Source organism: Littorina saxatilis, linkage group LG17 (genome assembly GCF_037325665.1).
Source record: "Littorina saxatilis isolate snail1 linkage group LG17, US_GU_Lsax_2.0, whole genome shotgun sequence".
Classification (NCBI taxonomy): domain Eukaryota; kingdom Metazoa; phylum Mollusca; class Gastropoda; order Littorinimorpha; family Littorinidae; genus Littorina; species Littorina saxatilis.
In genome coordinates, this window is record NC_090261.1 from 28,542,049 (window position 1) to 28,569,296 (window position 27,248).

Below are 27,248 nucleotides of genomic sequence, written 5' to 3' on the forward strand. Positions count from 1 at the left end.
ATGTTATGCTTTCATCATGAGACACATTTGGTCACATATGATCAAGGTCAAGGTCACTTTGACCCTTATGAAATGTGACCAAAATAAGGTAGTGAACCACTAAAAGTGACCATATCTCATGGTAGAAAGAGCCAATAAGCACCATTGTAATCTCATGGTATAAAGAGCCAATAAGCACCATTGTACTTCCTATGTCTTGAATTAACAGCTGTGTGTTGCATGACCTTGGATGACCTTGACCTTGGGTCAAGGTCATGTATTTTGGTAGGAAAAATGTGTAAAGCAGTTCTTAGTGTATGATGTCATTGCTAGGTTTAGTTATTTGACCTTGACCCTGAAGGTAAAGGTCATGTAAAGGTCAAGGTCAAGCATGTTAGTCGTATGGGCTTTGCCCTTCTTGTTTGTTGTTGTCACAATCATTGTGCTTTATGAAGGTATCTCCTTTCAGTCCCAATCCAAGCAAGCACACAGGCATTAAATCTTGTTTATGAAATCAATAGAATTATGAGTTGCAAGAAATGCAACTTGCGTCGAACGCTTGACGCCTTTTTCGTTCTACCCATTCTTTTCGTGACTACCGTCAGAAGATATGTGACTAAGTATTTGACAACCAATCCTTGGAGGTCACATTTTCAAACAGTTACAACGAAATGCATTAAGTGCCCCCTTTTTTCAGCCGTCTTGTTCATTTAGGCTGTGAAAAATGCATGTCACCTCTTTCATTTGTGAGCGTGACCTCCAACCTCCGCTTCTTGACCTTTGCCTCTGCAATGCGATTGAACGAGATGAAAATGATGACAATAAACGGATTGGCCGTGCTGTCGCAACGGAATTCACTGGAAATGCCATGGTCTGGGGTTTGGAGAATACGATCGCTGCTGTAGTGTTGGCCGTAGATTCTGCTTGTCTCGTCTTCCGTATGGATCTTGTTACAGCTGTCGAGTATAACGTGTTGTGGAGAGACATACAAATTGTTATAGACGGATCCCCCGAAAGCGGCGTATGGCTGCCTAAATGGTGGGGTAAAAACGGTCATACACGTAAAATCCCACTCGTGCAAAAACAAACGAGTGCACGTGGGAGTTGTAGTCCATGAACGCAGAAGAAGAAGAAGAAGAAGAAGAAGAAAAAGAAGAATTCATAGATGGAGAGACAGTTCGATAGACAGACAAACAGAGACAGAAAGGAAATGCAATGGTCTATGAATACTGCTTTCTTCTGGTTGTTGCAGAATAGCATTTTATTTTCTGGAATGACACAATTTTGAAGGATTCATTTGTTATTCATTTATTTATTTATATATTTATCCTCTTTCTACATGGTCGTTTGTACCTTGTGATTTTTTTTTTAACTTGGTGTGGATGAAAACTCCGCTTGAAAAAGGAGGGACGGGGGGGGGGGGGGGGGGGGACGAACACAGCAAATGAGGGGGGGGGGGGGGATGGAATTGGGAGGTTTGCAAGGCTCAGAGATTAACGCTTTTCCCCCCTGATGCAATTTGTTCCCAGACACTTTAAATGGCGACCCAATCTCGTTACACAAATTACGGCCAGGGTGGCAGCGGCAGAGCAGCGCCGCTTTCAATTTGCTCCCAACCTCTTGAGCGCCGAGGTCGTGACGAACAGGAATGGAAATTTCTTCAATCGTCAAGACACTTTTCTTCCCCCGCTTCGTCGTCCCCTCTCCACCAACAGACCCACCCACCCACCCACCCATCCCCATAGCCTCTTCCCTGTTTTACATCTCTGCGCTTATGAAATCGCCGTGACTCTGCTCTCTCTCTCTTTCTCTCTCTCTCTCTCTCTCTCTCTCTCTCTCTCTCTCTCTCTCTCTCTCTCTCTCTCTCTCTCTCTCTCTCTCTCTCTCTTTCTCTCTCTCTCTCTCTCTCTTTTTCACATTTTCTTATTTCTAGCTTCCTTGTGTTATTTCTCACTGTATGTCTTACTTTCGTTATTCCTATCTGTTTTACTTTCAGCTGTAGAACATTATTTTAAGCACGCGAGCTTATGTCTCTGAATTTATTTCAATATACTTGCATCGTTTTTCGCATAGCCATAATAGCAGGGAAGTTTAAAACAAAAACAAAAAAACCATCTCCTGTTAAGAGAAAAAAAATGTAAGACCGAAAAAATCGGTCCATACATCTGCAATTTGTCCTTCCCTGTGGTCTTCTGCTGGAAAACAAAACAAAACAAAACAAAAAACACAATGGAGGAATATTTATGCAAAGGACACATTATAATAATAATAATAAAACATTCTTTTATAGCGCTGTTCACCGCCGAATGGCAGTCTCATGGCGCTTTACATTAGACATTAACATTTAACATGTTACATATAAAAAGTTTTCTCGTAAGAAATAACATACAAGCATTAAAAACAATTCATAGACAACGACCACTTATAGTTATATAAGATAATCTAGAAAAATTGTTTTTAAAAAGATGAAAAAAACACGTAAGATAAGTAATAGACACATAGTTACACATAAAAAGTCTGACAATAAAACAGAACTCACATCTAAAACAGAACATAGACTGTGGGGCAACAAATTAAACAACTAACAACAGGCATACTGTATTATATAATACTACATTAGGACTTTTAAACCCAATACACATTAAAACATGTTAGATAAAAGTGCGTATGGCACACACACGGATACATTGTATTTAAGATGTACATCAAGTGTTGGAGAGAAGCAAGAAGAAAACACGAACGCAACACGGGATATGGGAGACAACCTCGGCCAGGCGCTCAGAGGCCGCTGATAGGGACATCAGGCGAGATTTGCTCGGAATAATTGTGATTTGATTTCGGGGCGGAGGGTTTGAATGCGGTGATTTGGGGGGAGGGGCCGAGCCTGTCCCTAGCGTGTGGAAACTGTCAACCTCCGCCAGCCTCCCTCCATTGTATCCTCCCTTCATTTGACCGATAATTCCATGTTTGGTCTCGCCGGGTGAGACCCTGCTCCGCTCCCCAGAGCGACAGATTGCTTTAACTGGGTGCGCCCTGTCAAAGATCTCGCTGTCTGTGTTTGAGAGAGAACCTTCTTCTCTGTTCGGTTTCTCGTTTTGTCCTTGATTGCTTTTGCAGTGTGCTTTCTGACTGTGCGATTTCTGTCTTTGGGATGTCTGATTTTTTTCTGGTGTGTGTGTGTGTGTGTGTGTGTGTGTGTGTGTGTGTGTGTGTGTGTGTGTGTGTGTGTGTGTGTGTTTTCTTCGTTTATTGTTGTCATATTTCTACATTTACTTATTTTTTCTACTGGATTGTCTAGCACCATTCCTTGCATGTCCATAGTTGCTCATGCATAAAGCTACATCGTGTGGCCTTTTCTTTGAGGCTCTGTAAATTGCAATTGTGTTGCAGTCGGTCTTTCTCGAAATTTTCTGTCTTAGATCCCTTCGTCTTATGTCGATTTTTCTGTCTTCTCTGTGTTCTTCTGTACCACCACCCAGCAACTTCTGTCGTCCTTCTTCCTCTGTTTGTCTGTCTGTCGGACCACCGGCCACTGTGCCGTCTCTCCGACAGCAGAAGTGGAACTTTGACAGGGCGAAGAATAGACTGACGGATCCCAGTCTTTGCATTTCAATTCGAGCATTGGTTAATTGACAGTGCATGGAAAGGAATTGGACGTTACGACGGCCCGGGAGCTGAATGCCTTATGCCTCCATCTGTGGTGCGTTTCATATTACAAGGTATCCGCCTTTGACAGAGCCGCTTCTGAAAGAAAATGATGGTTTTAAGGTTCGTGATTATCAAACTACATGATTGTATTGTTTTGCTTGAAGTTGTCATGTTCTAGGCATATGACTGTGTTGCTTGCCTGTAATGCAAGTAAGTGTGACAGCTGGTGTGTGTGTCTGTCTGTCTGTGTCTTGTCTGCCTGTCTGTCTGTCTCTGTGTGTCTGTGCATGCGTGCTTGAATGCGTAGTAAACTCTAGTGCATTGCTTTCTTCGGTCTGAAATTCGGTGACGCTCTTGACCTCAACGCACTACCCAAGGCATTTCTTCGTATTCTTCCTTGCCTTCCCCAGTCCCATTCGCATCAACCTCTTTCTCCAGAAGCAGAATACAAACTCAAGTTAGTTAGCCGAGATCCAGTGCGGTGAACAACAAGCAAACGACACCCCCCCTCCCCCCCCTCCGATACACACGCTCACATACACACACACACACACACACACACACACACTCATACACACACACTCTCACACACACGCACGCACATACACACACACAACCCCCCCCACACACACACACACACACACGTGTACACACACACAAGCGCTAATACCCCTCCACGAATCATCAGCCTCTTCTTCAGTCCAGTTAGTGTCACGTCCTGTTAGCAGAGCTCGGGCACCCCGTCTCCCAGGCCCCTAGTAATGCCATCATCGTGGGTGCCGCGTTCCATTTTGGTGACGTGATTGTGTTGTGACTGGCTGGGGGTCCGTTCTCGGGGAAGGAGAGGCCTCGGGATTGAGTTTGGGAGGTGAGGAGAAAGATCTCATGAATGTCTGAGATGTTGCCGAGGGGTTTGCGGACACTCAGTTGTCTTATGGCCGGGGAGGCACTTGTGCGTGGCTGGCTGACTGGAAGCTCAAGTGCTGTTCTTGTATATATATCGCAAGTCGGTCATACGACTGCTGGTTATCCTTGGCCATGCTTCGTGCTTTGTGCTTCCTGGGTCGTGTACAACCCAGCTCCTCATAAAGATGGCTGGTTTTACGTTCAGATGTATTAAGTAATTCCTTAATCGCAGTATCATTGTATACCTAGGGTGGTAAGGTAGCCAAATCATTACTGAGCGATTACAATTCCTGTAATTAACGGAGGCAATCATGAAAACACACTTGTCTTTCTCACAAACTCATATCAACTACTCAACAAATGTAAACAATACACGACGCTATTATAGCACATTATAGTAAACTGTGTGGATTTCGTTTCACAACAACCACGAACATCGCCTACTTGGCGGCAAGGACAGGAATAGAGACGGTAATATTACAGTCATTAATGAAGCAGTCGTAACAAAGCGCGTGTCTTTGCTTTCACACACACTCCTATCAACCACAAAAACCACAACACTTAAAACACTGGTAAAGAGTGTTTGAATTTGTGTCGACGACCTATAGGCAATAGAACAAAATAGGGGAAGGAGTAATCAGTCATTAATAAAGCAATCATTAAAAGAAAAACACTTGTCTTTTACACACACTCTCAGACCAAACACTGAAAACCCCACAACTGTAACACTTACACACCAGTAAAGAGCTTTTGATTTTAGTTCCAACAACCGACGATCATCACCCACTTCTCAAGAAAAACGTCAACAAGCACCTTGGCTGAGCCAGACCAGTCTCAACGAGCTTGTGTAGGACTCTTGGGCAGCTCTCTTTCTCTCCCACTTTAGCTCATGAGGCTCCTCTCTGAGACTCTTAGAACCCTCGCCAGCTCTCGAGGTCTTGTAGGGAACTTGCAGGAAGACCTCTTAGCTGTAGGTTTTTGACGCCAGCCAACGAGTGTGCTTGTGTTTGTGTCTTGCGTGGTTGGAGTATGTGTGTGTGGGTAGGAAGGGGGGAGTGGGGGCGGTAAAAAATAAGGGGGGGGGGGGGGGTGAGTTCTGTTTGATTTTTGTCTCTCTGTCTGTGTCGTTTGTCAGTTAGATGTTCGATTTTTGTCTGTTTCGTTGGCAGTTACATGTTTGATCATTGTCATCTGGTCTCTTTTGTATCCGAATCTCCTTCTTGCTCCTTTACCCTCTCCCAGACCACGCTGTTTCAACCACCCCTCTCACCCCCCTCTCTCTCCCCCCCCCTCTCTCTCTCTCTCTCTCTCTCTCTCTCTCTCTCTGTCTGTCTGTCTCTCTCTCTCTCTCTCTCTCTCTCTCTCTCTCTCTCTCTCTCTCTCTCTCTCTCTCTCTCTCTCTCTCTCTCTCTCCCCATGCCTTCTCCCAGCTGTAGCAATGCTGAAGACTCTTGCAGATAATGCCAAGAGTTCTCTATGCCTTTCAATGTCCCTCTCAGGAAATGTAAACAGCAGTTAACTTTTCTCAAAAGGCCGAGAAGTTGCTGCTAAGTATAGTCGGAGTATTTTCGATGAAAATATCGAAAGATAGAGTGGTCATCATTCTGGCCTGTTCGATAGAGTGAATACCAGGCCTTTCAGTACTTTCTTGGTTTCGCTTGTCGCACTTCTGAAGGATTTTCTTTTTGTGATTATGAGGATCAGTATCGTTGACTGAAGTCCAATCGTTAAAGAGGGTTTGAGTTTATTCACCTGTCCGTGTGTGTTGTTTTGTCGTGGTTATCTGGGAGAGGGTTGCTTCTATCGTTCGGTGGTGAGCGTGGTGTTCAATTTGCTTTTCTGGAGGACATCTCTTTTCGGTTAAAAGTTCTCGAGGAGCAAGGTTTTTTGAAACCAACGTGTCTGTGTGTGCTTGATTATTCTGACTGACCTTACTGGAAACGTTTTTACCAAAACCTATTCATCCTAACCTCTGCTTTTAACTTTGGGGGATTTATTACAGAGGCGTTTTTCTACTCATAAAATTACAGAAATGTTTGGTCTTCTATCATGATGCGATGAGAAAATTACAAAATGTTTTTTTTTCTTTACAATTGTTAATCGTTTGGCTCTATCGTTGGTGTTTTTGGGGGTTTGTTTTTGATTCTTAGCTGACATTAAAAGCCTTATTGAAGTTCTTTTGCTTGTCTATTGAAACTGTGGTGGTCAGTATAATGTGTTCGTGCGCGTCGTCGAATGCTAATCTGTAAAAATCTTTTTGGACATTTTGATTACTTTTTCCCTGTATCCGTGAGTGTCTTTTTCTTCTTTTTCTTTTTATTTATCTTTATAAAGCCACATCGACTGCACTAAAAATAAAAACGCCAGAAAAAAAGCTGTAGGATTTGTCACGGATTGTGTTTGAATGTGCGCGAGACAAAGAGGCCCGGAGCGAGGCATGATGTCGGGTGGCTGAAAACGTCACACTCCTCTCGCTACATTTCCGGCTTTTTACTCGCTCGACTTGGCCGCTAAATAGCCTTCCAGCCATTTCTCTCTCTCTTTGACTCTTGGAGAACACCTCCATCATCCTCTGCTAACTTCGCTCCCCCTCTCCCTTGTGCTTTCGAGACGTGAAGTTACCACCTCTCTCTCTCTCTCTCTCTCTCTCTCTCTCTCTCTCTCTCTCTCTCTCTCTCTCTCTCTCTCTCTCTTTCTCTCTCTCTTTCTCTTTCTCTTTCTCTCTCTCTTTCTCTCTCTCTTCTCTTCTCTCTCTCTCTTCTCTTCTGCGTGCGAACAAGTTGGACATTTGTCAATTAAGGTTCCATTATTGGTGTAGTCGCTATCATTATCAACGATATCATTATTGCATCGCTATCCCTCTTCTTCTTCTTCTTCTTCTTCTTCGCAAAGCTTCTGTGACCTCTCTTATATGTATTTGTTGACCATCTCGGGCAGAATTTGCATAGTTTTACCGGTAACGACTATCTCGCGACTTACTTCTTCTTCCTTGGGATGTTCAACTTCCTCAACATACGAAAGTGTATCCCTTAGGTCCTTAAATCGTGATTTTTAGTTTGTGAATTTTTTTTCATTTTGTTTATGATTTGTGTGTGTGTAGATAATGTCATCTTCATTATCCTTCTTCTTGATTGTTGTTTCTGTGTCGTTGGCGTAGTTGACGTTTACAGCTGTTGTACCACATTGTTGAGGGCAGCAGTAATCATAAGCATGTCGACATATATCATAATCTAACAAAACATTTTTGAAAGACAAAATTTAACCAATGGATTATGGGAAAACGTTCATGGACAACAACACATTTGGGTGTTGGCATCTGATTGACCACTTGTGACCTTCAAGTGGCTGAGACTTCTTTTATTCTGAAGGAAGAGGGGGAGAAACTGTGGTGGATTCAACAACAAAAAACGTTGACTCGTATTGACGTAACGATCAAAACGTTTGCGGCGAACTGCATGAACCGTCGTGTGGGATTCAGCGCAGTTTTTCCCCTCATCGTACGTTTTCTTTCCACCGCATCCTCAAACAATACCCATCCCACCATTGTACGGCGCTCAGCCTCCCAGCTTTTGTTTTCTGGCACCGGAAAGAAAGAGATCTTTTCTGTCTCTCTGTCTTTGATTCATGATTGCCGCATTGTGGATCTCAAGTGGGCGCCTGGTCGTGATTCGTTGTGCGAAATTGTTGGTTTTCGGTTTTGTGGGCTGGGGAAAAAAAAGAGATCTGTGGATCGTGAGGAAAAGGGGAAATGGAAAATATGGATGTGGCGGGCGTACGGCATTGGAGTCCGCTGGACCAGAACTGCGGTCGAGGAAGTGTCATAATTTGTCTGTAAATGTTGCTTCTTTTGTGATTATTGTTTGAGGATGAAAAGTTGAAGGTGTCCGGGAAAGAGCTCTCTTTAGTAAAGTAAACAAGAGTCATTTTAAGACAGACAAAAGTTAAACATTGAGTTATTGAGCTTACTTCTTTTGTAGTTTCGCGACGGTTCGTCGATTCTCTCTCTCTCTCTCTCTCTCTCTCTCTGTCTCTCTCTCTCTGTCTCTCTCTCTCTCTCTCTCTCTCTCTCTCTCTCTCTCTCTCTCTCTCTCTCTCTCTCTCTCTCTCTCTCTCACGCACGCGCACACACAAACACGCCCACGTCAAACACACACACACACACACACACACACACACACACACACACACACACACACTATTCCTAATCCATAATCAGGCTAGAAAATATTTTTTTTAAAAACTGTACACTCCTGATTACGCTTTTTACAAAAACTCGCCAAAAAAACCACCTCACACTCACTACAGCTAAACAATACTCGGCGTTTCATTCGCTCGACTGATCCCGACCGACATTAATGGTTCATGAGCTCGGTCATAACAAGGAGTCGGTCATAAGTATACTGCGGCGCGGCAATCGCAGGCCAAAGTCAGTGGTCAGCACTGTTGTCCGCTCGCACCTGGCTGGTCAGTCAATGCCCCTTGCTGAAAGGCCCGTCGCACGGTCCATCGGGTATGAGGTAATCATATAATTCTGTCCACCTATTTGTAATGCTTTTTTTGTGGCTGACTTGAAATCGGCTGTCTGTGACTGTGCTGGTGTGACCATGAAGCTCGTTATGAAGGATTGTGTTTCGTTATAAAAAGGCACATGTGTGACACATGAGTTTTCTTTCATGATATTCCTTATAAGCTATGTAGTTGCGATTTTGATACTAACGTCTTTTGCATCGATTTTACAATGTCTTCAAGGCGCACGTTACCATGCCTCCAAGACTCGTTCTATTCAACAACAACACATTCTTTTTGACTTTCTGTCATCACACATTATTTACAGTCCGTTAAGAAGGGGTTGACGAGTCGTTTTCCGCCAAGACTCAAAGCCCTCTTTTGTTGGTACTCCTCGATTGTTTTGGTTGCGAGCTAATGGAGCAGGAATTTGACACCTTTCTCCTTCGGCCGCCTTAATCCCAGCGCCTTCGTTTAGCGCAGATTAGCGCCTGTTCGTGTACACCTGTGATTACCTTTTCTCCGGCCAACCCCTCCCAACACCCCCTTTCGTGATCGCTCCTCTCTCTCTCTCTTTCTCTCTCTCTCTCTCTCTCTCTCTCTCTCTCTCTCTCTCTCTCTCTCTCTCTCTCTCTCTCTCTCTCTCTCTCTCTCTCTCTCTCTCTCTCTCTCTCTCCTTATTTAGCGCAGATAATCGCCCAGTCGTGTCCACCTGTGGATTCCTTTTCCACACCCTTTTCGTGATCATCCCCCCCCGCCCTCTTCTCCCCCTCTCTCTGTCTCTCTCTTTCCCCTCCCTCCCTCCCTCCCTCCCTCCCTCCCTCCATCCCTTTTTCTCCCTCCCTCCTTATACTACCTTTCTATAGTAGGTTCTCCACAGTTTCGCCTGATTAGTTACGCTCCAGCGACCGTCCGCGGTTAAGCCGGTCCGGCTTTTGAAAAGGGCACTCGGAAAAGAAAATAGGGGCTGCCCGAGAGGTCCTTGTGGCGGATTTGACCATTGTGGCCGGGTATCGAAAACACCTAAGAAGGGGGGTGGGTGCGGGGGGGGGGGGGGGGTAGGTGTTGGGGGATGTGTGTGTGTGTGAGTGAGAGAGAGAGACACACACACACACACATACACAGACACACACACACACATACACACACACACATCCCCCAACACCTACCCCCCCCGCACCCACCCCCCTTACAGTGCTCGCGGGGTCCATATCTTAGCTCCTTCTTACCTACCTGCTTGTCTAGTGCCGGATCTGAGTTACTGTTGGTGGGGGTGGCTTTGTTGATGGGTACTTGACCGAGGCAGGACAGGTTACTTGGATGCTTGAGGGATAGGAATAATGTCGTATGTCAAAAAAAAAGGGGGGGAGAGGGAATGTTTACGGTTTACAAAGGCGCTTTCTTGTTGTTGTCGTTGACTGTATCGTCGTCGTTGTCGTTGTGCGTTATTTCCTACTTCAGCTCCTCCTTTTCATCTGTTGCTTATTTACCACCCAGTACCGACCCTTCATCGAAAATATCACTTCTTTTTTTTCCAATGTGGTACAGCGTGAGCATGAAAATGGAGTCGGTTCTGTGAGTGGAAAGGCTGTACCAGTCGGATGTTTGAATCGTGCTTCTTCCGGTTTTTGTCATTACATGGGTGCGGTGACCTTAGCTTGATTTTATCCTGCTACATCCGTGGACTTTTTTCATCAACAGCGTTGGGTATCTAACTATGTATTGACAACAGTTTGTTTTCATAAGGTTTCTAGCTAAATACCAATACTTCAAGAAAAAAAATGCTGGCGTCAGAATTAAATAAAATATATGGCTATTCACAATGACAGCCACTCAGTTGGATTTAACAAAGTTTTATTCAGTTAGACATGGTACAGTAGTAAAACAAGAAATAATAGGGACACGAACTCAAGCGAACGCTTATATTACGTGCCCTTTCCACGAATGGTGGATAATACAAATGTGATGTCGGACAGACAAAATTCTAACATCTACTATGTCATTATCTGGGTCAAAAACAAAGTAAACCAAACAAAGAGTAAGACAGAACTTACTATAGCAGGGGAAAGAGGGCCACTCGTCTCAGTTACGGAACGTCATCTTGAAAACAAAATATGTTCCTATTTTTCGTCTGCTAAATGCCAACGTTGTAATTCGCGTGGTTTCTAGGTAAGTGCCAACTTCTAGAAAGAATGTCTGGAGTCAGATGCAATTACAATATATGCGCTCAGGAACGTCGTATTAATTCACTCTGTGTTTTTAACTTAATTCATCGTCAATGAGGCAGTTGGCTTCCCATGAAGGCACGACGAGTCATTACCGCGATCATCAGGCGACAGAATCGGTTGACTGGGCGCAGGAGTAGGAAGTGTTTTGCACGACTACTACAGTGGTACTACGCTGCCCCGTGGTCCAAGCCCTGTCGTATCGTACCTGTGTGTAAAAGGAGGGCAGCGGGCCAAAAGGCGTTGAAGGGTGAGAACAGCCGTTATGAAGAGCCCTCGTGAAGGCGGCAAAGCGACAACAGGCTAAGACGATTTGTTTCTATGAAACATAAATAAGGAGCCTCCTCGTCTTCCCTCTCTGGCCAGATTGGCAGGCCCTTGACTCCTGGCTCTAAGCCCTTTGTCTGGCACCCGTCGACTGTCGTGTGCTTGGTCGTGGCACCTTTTTGCTTTCTGTGTCCTGAAGAGCTTGAAGTAGAGCTCAGTGGCTTTGATTGGGGGTCGTACGGATTGGTGATCTTAAGTTTTAGATGCACACACCACTTTTTGACTCACATGCGAAGCAAAAGTGAGTCTATGTACTCACCCGAGTCGTCCGTCCGTCCGGAAAACTTTAACGTTGGATATTTCTTGGACACTATTCAGTCTATCAGTACCAAATTTGGCAAGATGGTGTATGATGACAGGGCCCCAAAAAACATACATAGCATCTTGACCTTGCTTCAAGGTCAAGGTCGCAGGGGCCATAAATGTTGCCTAAAAAACAGCTATTTTTCACATTTTTCACATTTTCTCTGAAGTTTTTGAGATTCAATACCTCACCTATATATGATATATAGGGCAAAGTAAGCCCCATCTTTTGATACCAGTTTGGTTTACCTTGCTTCAAGGTCAAGGTCACAGGAGCTCTTCAAAGTTGGATTGTATACATATTTTGAAGTGACCTTGACCCTGAACTATGGAAGATAACTGTTTCAAACTTAAAAATTATGTGGGGCACATGTTATGCTTTCATCATGAGACACATTTGGTCACATATTATCAAGGTCAAGGTCACTTTGACCCTTATGAAATGTGACCAAAATAAGGTAGTGAACCACTAAAAGTGACCATATCTCATGGTAGAAAGAGCCAATAAGCACCATTGTACTTCCTATGTCTTGAATTAACAGCTTTGTGTTGCATGACCTTGGATGACCTTGACCTTGGGTCAAGGTCACATGTATTTTGGTAGGAAAAATGTGTAAAGCATGTGAGTCGTATGGGCTTTGCCCTTCTTGTTGATGACTACTGTGACTCTTAGTCTTTGCTCTAAGCCTTTGTCTGGTACCTGTCGGTTTATTGGTATATATTTATTTCACCCTTTCTTAGCTTTCTTTCTTCTTCTTTTCTTTTCTTTCTTAGTTTCTTTCTTTTTTCTTTTCTTTCTTTCTTTTCTTCAAGAGCTGAGTGTTGAGGCGAGTGGCTTTAATTGTGAGCCGTGTCCTGCGCACTGCATTCCTACGTTAGTATTATATACCTACCTCACTGTTGACATCGGCCGCGAGTCAGGAAAATATGCTTGGCATGTTGTATAGATGCTGATTGGAACTGAACGCTTTTTTGACACGGTGGAATGTATCTAAGACAAAACCGATCGAAGAGCTGAGAAAGGGCGTAATGCCTTGGTGGAAGGGGCTGCGCTTGTAATGAAAGGGGTTTTGACTCATTTGGGGTCAAGTTACTGCCAAATTACTTGAACTATTTTGAACAGGTACAAATGATCTGTAAGCTGGTTTTATCATCGTGAAGAAATTCAACTTTCTACTGAAGCTGATGGCATGAGGTAAAGCAGTTTTTCGTTGTCGATAGAGAACACAATACCAGTTCCAGCTCAACTTTCGTCTTGAGGGCAAGAAGAATAGTAAAGAGCGGGAGGGGAAAAACTGCAAGCTCATTCGTCTGAGAAGCTCCATCGACCCGTGACACAATGTTGCCTCAAAACATTACGCGTGTCGTAACCTCGAAGGAAAACAATTCGCGGAGACTTTGCGGTGACACTTTCACTCCGCTCGTTTGATCGTTTCTCCCAGACTTTGGCACTAGCAGGAACCGTCCAAGACTGTGGGTCTACCTGGGCCGCTCGCAGGTGGGGGAGATAAACGGTGTCGTGTCCAACGTCACCTGGCTTAGCCGGCGGCTAATCTGCCCACCTGTACCAACACTTCCATTGGTCCACCTTGCTTACTACTAGACACTTTCGTAACATTAAAGGCACCGTGCTAGTGAAAGAAAAAGTTGAACGAAATTGTTAGGGGGGGGTGCTTTTTTTTTTTTAGCCTCTGACCAGTTTAGGTATGACAGATGAAATTTTACTGGGATGAGATTCTGGGAAAATTCTTTGAAAATGTGCAACGGTTAGTTAAAAAATTGTCAGTGTTGGGCTCGTATTAAGATTAGACAATGAGACCCTCGGGGAAGGTGGACAATTGGGCAAGCTGTTCATACTGGTAGTTTCCCAATAATGTTTGTCTGAACAACTTGTTGACATCTTCGCGCTGACACAAATTTATTCTAACATTTAGTTTCAAGACTTCCATTACTTGGTGTCAGGATGTTCGCGAGTTGGTTTCAAGACGTCCATAGGTGATAGCACGACGTCAGTAGGTTGATTTCAAGACGTTCATAAGTTGGCTTGAAGACGTCCACGAGTATGTTTCAAGACATACATAAGTTGCTTTCAAGAGTCAACAACACGTCACAGCTGCTTTAAAAAAATTTTTTAAAAAGTCTCTCAGCGTGCACCACGGTCGGTAGCTGCCCAAGCCGGCCCCTAGTCCTCTGCTTACGGAGCAAATCTGCTGAAAGCTGCACAGAATGGATTTCACGGACCATCACCTCCAGAGCTGCCCATTCCTTCGTGCCTCAACGACCACGGCTGTTGGAGGGCAGAGAGAGGACTTAGTGTGGGGTGGGAACGGCTTAATGCCGGTTGAGTAAATTGCTGGTGCGCTCCTGTGCACCCCGGGTAAACGTCCAGGTGTCAAGTGGAAGGTGGGGTGGGGTGGGTGTTTTTTTTCTCGGGTAGTGTGTGTGTGTGTGTGTGTGTGTGTGTGTGTGTGTGTGTGTGTGTGTGTGTGTGTGTGTGTGTGTGTGTGTTGTGCGTGTCTTTCTCCTCTTTCCTTCTTTTTCTAAGTGCCTGCGTGTGCGAGTCCTTGTCTATATTTGTGTATATCTGTCCGTATGTGTGTGTCCACCTGTGCGTCCGTTTCTGTATATTCGCTGAATTGGAAACGCTGTCTGTCGGGTTGGGGGAGGGGGGGGGGTGCACACCTGCGCCGAACACTTACTTACCTTTGCACACCTGACTGCTGATATGCAGGAGGTTTGACTTGCCAGGCAGAATAATTATTACGCTGCTCCATCCAAGAGGGCGGGAATTTGCGTGGTTGTGTACACTTCTGTGAATTGCTGTCGCGCCCGTACCACACCAAGCATTAGCACCCGCTCTTGAAGGGAATTGGATGACAACATACGATACGATTTTGGTCGTAGAACAACCCACCTGCATAGTTTATCATCCATTCGCCTTGTTCTTCGGGGCTGGGGGTGTTTCGATGGGTACATGGGGGTCTGTCTCTTAGACTACTAATTCCACTTGCTCTCAGAGCTTTGCGGCGGTTCAGGAATTCGTGAGAAGGGGGAGGGGGTGGCATCTCTTGAGATGCCAGACCGCTGAACATTCCTTTGCCATGACGTCTTTGAAATTATAAATGGTAACTTACAGCAACGAGACTAACCTGTCTTTTTCAGCAAATGTTTTGTGCTCTGACTCTGTGCCATTTCTTTTCTTTGGCCAATATCGATGACCTCTTGGATATCATAATGTAGATTCTTATACTGTTCAATTGGGATTGCTTCCTTTCGGTTGTAGAATAATATGGATAGGAACTGAAATGTTCTTGCGTGGACATGTCTTAAAGCTTGCAAAGCGCTCATGGTTTTCATTTGAAGGTATAGCAATCATCAACCCTGTCGATCAAGCTTCCATGCAAACAGTCATCAGATTGTACTTACGGTTATTATAATGTGCACACAAGGACTGACCATGCTAAAAATAAAATAAGAATCTTGTAGCGATGGACGTTTCAAAGCAATTGTAAATCAGAGAGGGCGTTTTCAGAAGAGATGTTCTCATTACAAGGGATGGTATTCTTGCGGCAAAGCAGCAACCGTATTATTTCTCATAGTTTGTTTATCTGATTGCAATGTATCAGGAGTTTGAAAACGTAATGTCAGACGTTTTTGAAGGAAAGCTTGGTATTTAGTTTCATTTTGCTTGAAGATATCGCAATTTTCTCTTTTAGCTCTTGGTTGAGTCCCGAGTTGTGATTCAGATCTTCCAAGTGTCTCCTTTCAGTGAGAAAAATGTGTTCCTCCCAAGCCTGAAGTTACAGTGAACTTTTTTGGCTCAGTAAATCAGCGATATCTCCTGAGGTCTGCTGACCAACACTAATCGGGTGAGAAATACCCGCGCGGCAAAATGTGCGTGCTTCATTTAGCAGACAAGAAAGAAAGAGATAGTTTGTCTTTGGGCATTTCCTGTTGGCGATGTATACTCTAGGGACACAGCAGACAATTCCTCTGTATATGCTTTTTGTCCTCCTGCTCGTTATGTTTCAACCAACTTATTTTCCCTGCTCGTTATCGTTCCGCAGCGCTGACCATTAGTCGGGGCTAGCGGCAGCGGTGTCCCGTGTCCGTGTGTGTCCAGTTTCTGTCTGCAGTGTCAGTCAGTAGACAGTCATTATTAGCCTAGCTTTGCTTACAGTTACAGTGGGTGTGACTAGAACTTTGTGCAAGTTTTTGTTTTGTTTTGTTTTGTTTTGAAGAGATTTTCGTTTGCCTTTGAACACGTATAATTGCCCTGAGCCATGGACAGTCACTATCAGATGTAGCTCTGCGACTACAGTGTGCAAGATTTCCCCCCGGGATTTTTGCTTTGATTTTAGACATATCTTAAAGCTTGCCCATGGATTTTCATTTAAACGTATAACATTCATCAAACTTCTCGATCAACCACCCATGCAAACAGTCATGAGAATGTACATGCTGTTATTATAATGTGCATACAAGGACTGACCATGGGTCAAGTCACACCCAACACTGTTGGCAACTCTTGATTAAAATGCTTTCCTTGCAATGTAAAGCACCATGTAAAGCATTACATACATGTCCAGGATTGCATTTAGAATTAGAGCGTCCTTCAAGTTGGACACATGCCAAAAATACAGAAGCCAGATTAATTTCGTAAATTTTTCTCATGTCAGTTCATGAAATTCATTGTGCAAAAACAGGTTTTCACTCTGCACAAAGAGTAGTTAGGTTATATATACTTTTTGTATGGTTACAAGTGGAAGGATGCTCTTGTCCCGTGGAAAAACCCGGACGGATCTTTCTTCGCCTTCTTCGGCATTCATGGGCTGAAACTCCTACGTATACACTCGTGTTTTTGCACGAGTTTTTTTTTAAGTGCATGACCGTTTTAACCCCGCCATTCAGGCAGCAATTGTCCGATTTCAGCAGATGCATGCTTCTTTGTTTTTTTGCCCCCCGTGTTTCTTTAAAACACCTAACTCCGACGTGGATTACAGTATCTTTTCCGTGCGTATTTTGTCTTGTACTTGTATCCACTGGCCGCCATCGGGTATCGGAAAAACTCCACTGTTAACCCACAAGGCGTGGCCGGGATTCGAACACTCATCTTTCCTGGGAAGCCCATGTCTTATCCACTGGGCTGTTGCGCCCTTCGTGGACGAACCTGATAGACTTACAAGATGACACGCATATTTTGAGGATCCCGCTGTTTGGGACTTGTATTTTCACCGATCAAATCACTCAGTCCTACCACTCATCCCTCACGAGTGTGTTCCTCCATGACATTCACATTCACTCAATCTGTTTTCTTCTGTGCTTTCAGGTTTTGGTGGTGGCGGCGGAGGAGGAGGCGGGCGCGGCGGACAGCAATATGGCGGCAACCAGGGGGGACAACAATGGGGCAACTCCAGGTAACCATTAGCAATAACCTCCCCTTTGTTGCCCGTTCCCGTAATGATGGGCTAGCAGTCTTGCAGCTCCTCCCATGTTGTTTCTGCCTCTGGCATTTTGCTCTGTGTGGGTTGGGGACGATTTTGCTCGTCAGGGTGATGCCATCTGCAGGTGTTAGATGAAATCGGGGGGGGGGGGGGGGGGGGGGGTGTGAAGGCATGCAGGTACTTTGTCGACGGCAAGGGATGTGTCATCACAGCTGGGCATCTCTGTGTTGTATTTTGTTTTGTGACTTTTCTTTCGCGCACACATGCACGCACACACACACCACACACACACCCACCACACCACACCACACCACACCACACCACACACACACACACACACACACACACACACACACACACACACACACACACACACACACACACACACACACACACATACATCAATACTTTGTCGACAGAAGGGCTGTGTTGTTACATTTCAGTCTTGTTTTTATATGTATTAAACTGTTCATCTAGCGGTTCTTAGTCAGAGAAGCATACGTCTGACCTATTGAGCAGCGCCTGGGAAAGGCAAGTCTGGTTAGCGAGGAACCAGCGGAGGAAAAGGCTGTCTCAGTTTGAATAACCGAAAGGTGTGTTCAGGCCTACCTTCCACGGTAAACAGACTTACCATCAGTTGTTCTCTGTATGACATTCGTGGGGACATTCCAAAAGAATAAAATAAGATGCAAACATTTAAGTGCCAACCTAAGCCAAAGCGCTTCTCTCCAAATGCAGTGATAAGCAAACAACAGATTTTTTCAAACCAACAAAACTATCAAAGAACGGCCCAGGTGTGCCTGCAAATTGGCAGCTTCGTTAGAGGGTAGGAGCGATGGGGTGGCCGGATTCAGGTGGGTAGAAGCCACCCGTAACAAGCAGCGTGAATGCTACCTGGCATCCAGAACGGTCGCCAGGTAGGTCGGTATTTGTCGTGAATGTTCCTTCTGTTTGTACGTTAACGGGGGGGGGGGGGGGGGGGGGGGGGGGTCAGGAGGGGATAATTTTGAGCCATAATTATAACTCAGTTGAAGGGACAGGGCGCAAGAATAAATGAGTGCGTGCGTGCGTGCGTGTTGACTGACATTACTGTCTGCGTACATCTTTCTGCCCGAAAAATGTAATTGATATTTACCCATAGATATGAACCGCAGAAATAATGGGGGGGAAAAAATTAGTGGACCTGTTAAGTATTGTCCATCGGTCCTTTCTCCGAAGCCTTAAAGCAGACCTGTTTACCCTCACTATTTTGGAGTAATTTATAACTATTTATTTTAGAATTTTTGGGGGAAAATACTCCATTTGAGTCCAGACTTCAAATGTGCTTTAAATTAGGTTTGTGTTGCTAATTTTGGCGTGAGTAACCACTGGGTTACTATGTAGGTCATCAGATTACTATTTTTTTACTTGACCATCGCTCTTGTCAAGTTTCGGCGGTAAACAGGTCTGCTTAAAGTTAAACCAGTAGTGGTTGTTCTGTGGTCAGTGTTACACGCATGTCAACACAAACCGCCGTGCTTGCTCTTTCCGTTTCCTGCTCCTCCCTATTTCCTTCCTGGGTACTGTTTACCCCTTGGAAGGAGCGGTTAACTCGACCGTTCGGGCCAACATTAAGAAGGAAAGCGAACTGAGAGGTTTTTTTTTGTATGATTTGAGACCACCTGTAACTATTTGGACTTTTTTCCATCAATACTTTAAGGATTTTTTTTTATCTGGTTTTCCCAGCAGAAGCGATTGGGAAAGGAGATTTTATATTTTTTTAAAATTTTTTTTTAACTTTATTTATTTATCGAGGGTAACACAATAAGCAAAGTATATGCTTTTTTTCGTCCGGTCCTCGCCCATTGAGGGTAACTCGATTAATAACAAGAAGAAATAGAAGTTAAGTTAATTACAATACAATTTATATAATTAACATGTCAAAAAATTAAAGACATTTCAAAATGCATTATGTAATATCACTTTTTTTTAAATTTTATTTTTTTTAATTTTTTATTGCCAAGCACATCATTGTGGGGCTTTTAATCAATAACATGCATCCGTCTACAACGTATCATCATTCATCCTTCAACATGTATATTAAATATGTAAATGGCAAGTATACAAGACATATATATATACAACATTAGGACATAACCGACAGACGGACATATAACATACCGTTCGCCTACAAGTAAGGCCAGAGCATAACGTAACATGTAGATTACAATACTGATAAAAACAAAGAGACAGAGAGAGACAGAGAGAGAGAGAGAGAGAGAGAGAGACAGAGAGAGACAGAGAGAGAGAGATTTTTTTTTTAAGTTGTTCATGTGCTCAGATTTTCTTGCAAGCCACTATTCTTCCTGGCTTGATGGAAAATCTTTAAGGTGTTTTTTTAATACCATTCAAAACATATTGTTATAAAATGTCTAAGCTGCAGTACCCCATGCAATTATTGTTATCACTCCATGAAAAAAAAGGTTCTGGTTTATGCACTGTCATGAAACGTGTATTTAAATTAACAGTGCCCTGTATATTTGTTTCCGTTTAATATTGTATGTCCGAAATATTGTCAGATATTTTTATATTCACATTTACAGTACCTTGTAAATTATTTAATATTGTCCGTTTGAAATGTCTATGTAAAGGAAGTGCAAACCCGGAAAGAGATGACCAAATTGAAGAATAAACAAGAAAAATAAGCTGTTGTACATATGCATGGAATAATCCAAATTGCTTCATTGCGCGCCCGCATATTCAATGGGGGTGGGTGTCTTAAAACGGAAGGGGGGGAGGCGCATCGTATTACCTCTGTGCATGAAGGAATAGTCTTGTGGAAGTCATCATCGTAGATTGATAACATACCAAACAAGAAAGCCAGAAGAGTTTCAACACACACACGCACACACACACACACACACACACACACACACACACACACACACCCTGACACACACTGATACACACACGCACGCACACACACACACTGACACACACACACACACACACACACACACACACACACACTTCTATCTTTCCTCCGCACAAGATCCATCCATCAAGCGGTGTGTGGGAACCGCGCGGGTAGCGAACTCTTTAGCTGCAGCCCAAGATGCAAGTGACATCGGGGTATCATTCCACCCGAGTGCCACTCCAGTACGGCGTGGAGAGGCCGGCAGCTAAAATCCACCGCGGCCTGGAGTGGCCATCGTCCGGCGTGTCATCCCTTCTGTCCACACACGCATACCCGGACAAGTGGTCTTCGGGTGGAGCGGGGGGGGGGGGGGGGGGTAAAAAATAGAAGGCTAGTGAGGGGGAAGTGGATGGGAATGAACACACAGCAGATAAAGAGACAATCATCTCAAAATTGAAACAGCAACAATTTTTCTGTTTATATGTCTGGGTTTTTGTTGTTGTTGTTTTGTTGTTTTTTACAGCAAGAAATGGCTTTGTTTTTACAGCAAGAACATTCGATGTCTTTCTAGCAAGTTATGAAAAACTGTAAGACTTTTGAGCAACAAAATTCTTTACATTTACAGCTAGAAAAGTCTATTTTGTTACAAAAACGAAACTCTATACGCTTATGTTAACAAAGTTCTATGTCTAAACATTGAAAGTATTCTCAATCTTTACAGCAACAAAATTACGTGCTTTTTACATCAATAATTGTTTCCAGCAGAAAAATGATATGTCTTTCATTCAGACACAATACGTGCATCCTGTGTTTGTCTTTACTATATCAATGCGGGAATTCTATCCATGTCTTACAACAACAATACGTGCATTCTGTGTGTGTTTTTACGTTAAAAAAATGCATGCATTTTGGGTGTGTCTTTACAACAACAATGCGTGCATTCTGTCCATGTCTTTACATCAAAAATGCATGCATTCTGGGTGTGTCAGTATAACAACAATACGTGCATTTTGCGTATGTCTTTTCAGCAACAATTGGTGCGTTCTTTGTATATCTTTACAGCAACAATGCGTGCTTTCTGTCAATGTCTTTACCGAAACAATTCGTGAGCACTTGGTGTCTGAACAGCATTTTTGTGCAGCAACAATGCCTGCATTCATGCTCTCTCTTTAAAGCAACAATGCCTGAATTCAGTCTCTGTCTTTACAGCAACAATACATGCATTCTGTGTTTGTCTGTATAGCAACAGTTCGTGTATTCTGTCTTATGTCTTTACAGCAACAGTGCGTGCATTCTGTCAATAAATATCTTTAGAGATACAATGCGTACAGTCTGTCTTTGTCTTTACAACAGCAACGATGCGTGCTGTCAATGTGTGTATTTAAATCAACTTTTTGTTTTCAACAGAAAAATTCGGTGTCTTTCAGTCAGCAAAATTGCGTTCATTCTGTCCATGTCTTCACAGCAACAATGCGTGCATTCCGTCTATGCCTTTACGGCAACATGGCGTGTATTCTGTGTTTATCTCTACAACAACAATTCACGCATACTGTCTTTGTCTTTGCAGCAACATTGCGTGTATTCTGTGTATGTCTTTACAGAAACAATTCACGCATACTTTCCATCTCTTTGCAGCAACAACAACGCGTGGAACAGCAACATGGCGCGCCAACAGGACGCCTACTCCACCAACCTAGCTCGTCAGCAGAACGTCTACCGTCCCATTCCCGGCTCATCCTCCAACTCCGGAGGCTACGGCGGCGGTGGTAGTCAAGGTGGTGTTGGAGGTTATGATGGAGGTCGCAGAGGCTACGGCGACCGGTCCTACGGGGGCGGCGGCGGCCGTGACGGGGGGAGGCCCCCCTTGCGCGGGGGATATGGAGACGCCCGTGGGGGTAGAGGAGGATACCAGAGAAGGGAGGACAACTACCAGCGGGTAGGTGTTATTTGGGGTGTGGGTGGTTGGTTTGTAGCATCCTGAACTCAGGTCAAAATGAGTTACTTCCCTTCGGGTCTCATTTATTCCTGACAGGATGCCTTGGTTTTCTTTATGTGGGTAAGAAATCGATTTTTTTTACATATTTAGAGCTTTTCGTAATGTGTTATTGATATAAGCAGATTCGCGATCGTCGATAGTGATTTTTCATGGTGTTGTGTAATTTTTAAATTACAAAGGAATTGATATGTAAGACAGTTTCAAGCGAGCTATCCTTCGCAGGTGTATTAATTTTACTGTGCAAACAACTCTAAATATGGCAAAAGTGTCACATGATAATCAACTTTGGCTACGAAGCCGACGATACTTTTTTCAGTAACCAGTTGGGAGTGATGCAACAATATCACGGTCTCCTTCCCACAGCAGTCTCAACATTTCGACTTGTTTTTAACCTTAGAACGATGTCTTTATTGATGGCCGCAGGAGCGGACATCTATTGCAATGCGTTCGGATAGGTGACATGAGTCGTTTGTTACCGTTCTCACGAGATCAGTTGTTGAAACCAACTTTGTTATCTGTGCTGTTCCGGAAATGAGCTGCGCTTTTTTGGAATTCAAATAGTATCATGTCACTGTTGTCCAAATTGCGCTGTTTCGGAAATGAGCTGCACCTCGTCTGTCTGTTTATAGCAACACACACTGTCTGTCACGTACACTCCATGCAACTCTCTCCGTCTCTCCCTCGCTCTGCCTTCGTGTCTGTGTGTGTATCTGTCTCTCTCTCAATCTTTTTCTCTCTCTCGAGATCTCATGCGCTCTCTCTCTCTCTCTCTCTCTCGAGTCATTTTCTCTCACCCGGTGTTCATTTATCTGTTTCTCCGTCTCGAGTCACTCTCTGTCTATCTGTCTGTCTGTCTGTCTCTGTCTTTCTCTGTCTCTCTCTCTCTCTCCGTATGTATGTCTTTGTCTGTGTCTCCCTCTGAGCAAAGAGTGTATCCCTACGGACCGTAAGGATACACTCTTTGCTCTGAGTCTCTCCGCCTCTGTCTGTCCATGTATGTCTGTCTATGTGTGTGTGTGTGTCTCTCTCTCTCTCTCTCTCTCTCTCTCTCTCTCTCTCTCTCTCTCTCTCTCTCTCTCTCTCTCTCTCTCTCTCTCTCTCTCTCATCCGACTCCTGGCACGCAGGTCAAAGCGGAGGTGTCAGTCTTGTGTTAACTTGAGTGCACGTGTACCCAGCAGGAGGGGGGTGATTCGGGTCAGAAGTGGGGTAACTCGACCACTTGGCTTATGGTGGAGACAGCTGGAAGATCTCTGAATATAATTGAAGAGGAGTAGTCTTCCTTTTAGAAAATTGTGTACTCTGCCTTGGGGGGCGTGGGAAAGAGAGGGGTAAGAGACGAAAGAGGAAACTGGACAGGGAAAAGTCACTGCCTGAAGCATTCAATAAAGCCAGAAAAAAAGAAAGTACGACATGTAGGTTTTCAATTCATATTTTTGCAAAGTGTGTGTTCGTGGCTGCTTTCATGGGGTGCCTGTATCCTCAGGAATTTGAGGATTTCTTTTATCTCCATTTTCTGACACCGTTCATTTAACGTCATTTTTACAGGACAGTTTTGTTTTTCCTTTCAGTTATACGTTGTAGTAGTTTGACCTTATTGTTTTAATACAAGAACAGCTGTTCACCAGTAGCAAAGACTCACTCAGTCCGTCAGTGTGTCTGAGTGTGTGTGATGGGGGGAGGGCCTCTCCCGTGACCGGCCACCTGCAATGTACGGACAGGTTTGCACTGGCCCTAGGGTGTCCGTTCATGAGAGGGACTGCTGTAGCAGTAAAACTAGTGTGATACATAAGTAATCAATTTATCCACTTGACTATATTCACAACAGGGACTTATCACTCTTCTTTGCATGTTTTATGCCTACGTATTTTCAAATACTCTGCAACACATGTAACCCAAATACAACGTGTGCCCGTACACTACCGCTTCTTTTATGAAAACATTGCTTCGGCCATGTTGATTTTAATCAACCAATTTTCTTGTCATAACTGTGAAGAACAGAACGGAGATCACTGTCGAAGTCGGCCAATCTGCAATCACTTTCGTCTCAGTTGGGAGATAACTCTGTATTCTTGTTTTGATAGATTCCGCGCAGTAATTATGCATCCTGTCAGAGAGACTATGAGCGATAGGTGGACCAATGATTATCAGAATGGGTGTGTAGGTGTGTGGGTGGGTGGAGGTGAGTGGATAGAGAGAGAGAGTGATGGACTGTTGTGTGTGTGTGTGAGAGGGTCTGGGGGATGGAAGCGGGTGTGGGTCTGTGAGATAGAGAGTGTGGACCAGTATGTGAGTCTGTAGATGTGTGTGGGAACGCGGAGGGAGAGAGTGGTTGGATGTGAGAGAGTGATTGTAGACTGCTGTATGTGGCTGTGTGTGTGTGTTTTGGCTGAGGAAGGGGTCTGTGTCATTAAATCCAAAAGATGTTGCGGCGAGTCTAACACTGTTTGGTGTGTTACTTAGTGTGTGTACAATCATTCATCAAAAACCTTTGCTAATTTTTTTTTCCAATTAAAATGTGATCCAACAGTTATGATTACACATGTATACAAAAAGAAATAAATGAAATTTACTGTTTTCCTTACCCATCTGTGCACAATCCAACCCATGTTATGTTATTTTCACTTTCAGGCCGACGACCGCCGCTCCAACCAGCACTCCAACAGGGGAGGTCAGCAAGATCGCTACCGTCCCTACTAGTTGCCCCCCCTGCCGACTGTCACCGGCAACGCCATTCGTTTGGTTTGGTTTGGTTCTCTTCCGCTGTTTTACTGGATGAAATAAACGGACCATTTTGCTTCTTTCTGTATCGATGGCTGCCCTTCTCTAATTTTCAGAAAGGAAAACGACGCAGTTAGAAATTCTCGATCAGGCTAGAAAGGACTTATATCGTGTACTCCTCATTATCAGCATGTGGTTTATGTGTACTGTACCAGTACAAATTGTCTGTACTACGTAGTCAAGGGGAAACATGACAGCGCATTTCTACAGTCACGTGTTTCTCCGGATGTACTCGGACATTGAAGACATTGGAAATACACGTGCGTTGTTGTCTGTTTTTAACTAACTAGGGGAAACATGAAAGCACATGTCATGTTTGTAGTCTTGTGTTTCTCCTTTTTCACTCTCTACTCTACTCGTTTGGACATTGAAAAGGCAGCAGTTTTAACTTTAGATTTAAAAAAATATTAACTTCAAAATGTGTGAGGATGTTTTTTTTTGCAATAGCTGTTCATTTCCTAGATAGAATCATTGATGATGCGCAGACGCTTTTTGCCTACTCTTTGTAAGTTGTACTCAATGCTTTTGCCGTCGCTTCATAGCAATCTGGATACAATATCTTATAATTATATTTAAGTTTTGGGTTTTGATTTTTTTGCTTTGATTATATTGATGATATTCTCCAATCTGCATCTAATTTGCAAAATGTCTTGGTTGCAAAAATACGAAGCAGAGTATGAATACACATTTACCACCCCACCACACCACATCCACACTTAAACAAAACCCTCCCCTCAATCACACCAGGATTGAACCGCTCAACGTTTAGAGGAGACTCGCTACATGTCTCTTTATGAAATATGTCGGGGAGCAGGAAATTGTATGTCAAGCATTAGGTTCACTCTTGTTTTATTGTGTGGGTCTGAGTTTATCTAAGCGCATTTTCTCTCCACACCCCAACCCCCCCCCCCCCCCCCCTTTTTTTTTGTGCTATGTTTGTTGTGATTTGTTACTTTCACTGTCTGCTTTGATGAATTGTTGACTCGGTCCTAAATCTTGTCTTGTTATTTTTTTTCACTCAAAATATTGGGGGGGAAAAGCCACAATGTGTGTGTTAATGCGAGTTGATCAGCGTGAAAGAGAGAGAGAGAGAGCCAGACAGACAGACAGAGAGAGACGGAGGGAAATTAAGATGAAAGGGCCGAAAAGGAAGGTCTGCAGGCATGCTTCTATGTGTCCATGTGAAGAAAATAATGCTGTTTTGCACATTACAAAATGTGTAGATTTCTAAACAAATCTTGCGTCTGTTTTGTGTGTCTGTTTTTTTTCTTTTTTTTGTTGTTTTTTTTTCTCAATTCTTTGCGTTTTTTGTTAAAGAGAAAATGTAGCAACTTGAGAACGTTGATTATTGTGAGGAAACAGGAACTGCCAGTTCAGCGCGGGTGGCTCATACTCTGACCACATTTTTTGTAAAACACATGTACGATCTGTAATTTGATTCATGTTGTGTCGCAATGTTTAATGTTCCAGTGTTTTTTTAACAGTCTAAGATCAGTTAATGTGACTGTTGACTTTCAACATATATCGCCAGGTCTTCTAGGAATTTTTATCTTTATATTATATTTTTTTGTACGGCCTATATAGTATTTCCGTGGGGTTTTTGTATTTGATTTGTGCGGCCTTCATTTCGTATTTCATTGTATTTTATTTTGCTCTTTTTTTCCGTTTGGACGGGTAGGAAGGCGTCGGGGAGAGAGAGAGAGAGAGACAAGGACAAGAGATGTTCAGAATACAGGGGCGTGAAGGATGACACTAAAATTTACTGGAATATTTTTGTATTGTTGATTTTGTTTGATATGTCATGTTTTTTTGTGCATGTGACTTCTTTCTTTTGTTATTATTATGTCAATTGTTTTGTTTGTTTTTATAAATATTATTTTTAGCTTTGTTATTTGTTCTTAAATGTTTAAATTGGTAGTTATATATGAAACAATTGCATTGGAATAAAGAAGTGACAGAAAAGGCGCTTTAGGGTTTGTGGTACAAAGGTAATGTGAAAGATCAGTGTGACTGTGGGCCAGTGTCTCTGTATCCCGCGCGCGTGTGTGTGTGTGTGTGTGTAGTTATCAGCAAGAATTTCCGCTCGCGGGAAGGCACTCGGTCGCCCTGCCTCTTCAAATAAAATTCACGAGACTGAAAAGTAGAATAAAAATAAATTGTCCAGCGTCATTCAAAATATTGAACGGGAGTTTCAAGTTCATCGTGTGAAATTTCTCATTTTATTTTCATCTTTATTTTT

General features: G+C 43.6%; 1 protein-coding gene across 1 annotated transcript in view; it reads left to right on the top strand.

The window, feature by feature from the left end:
• The window catches only part of LOC138952933 (5'-3' exoribonuclease 2-like), an 82,834-nt gene extending 55,860 nt beyond the window's left edge, over nt 1-26,974 (top strand). The window contains exons 30-32 of the mRNA XM_070324686.1: nt 17,224-17,311; nt 21,870-22,170; nt 24,860-26,974. Coding sequence (XP_070180787.1) covers nt 17,224-17,311; nt 21,870-22,170; nt 24,860-24,928 — 458 coding nt within the window. The 3' untranslated portion in view covers nt 24,929-26,974. The remainder of the gene's footprint in view (nt 1-17,223; nt 17,312-21,869; nt 22,171-24,859) is intronic.
• Nucleotides 26,975-27,248: the final 274 nt, after the last annotated feature.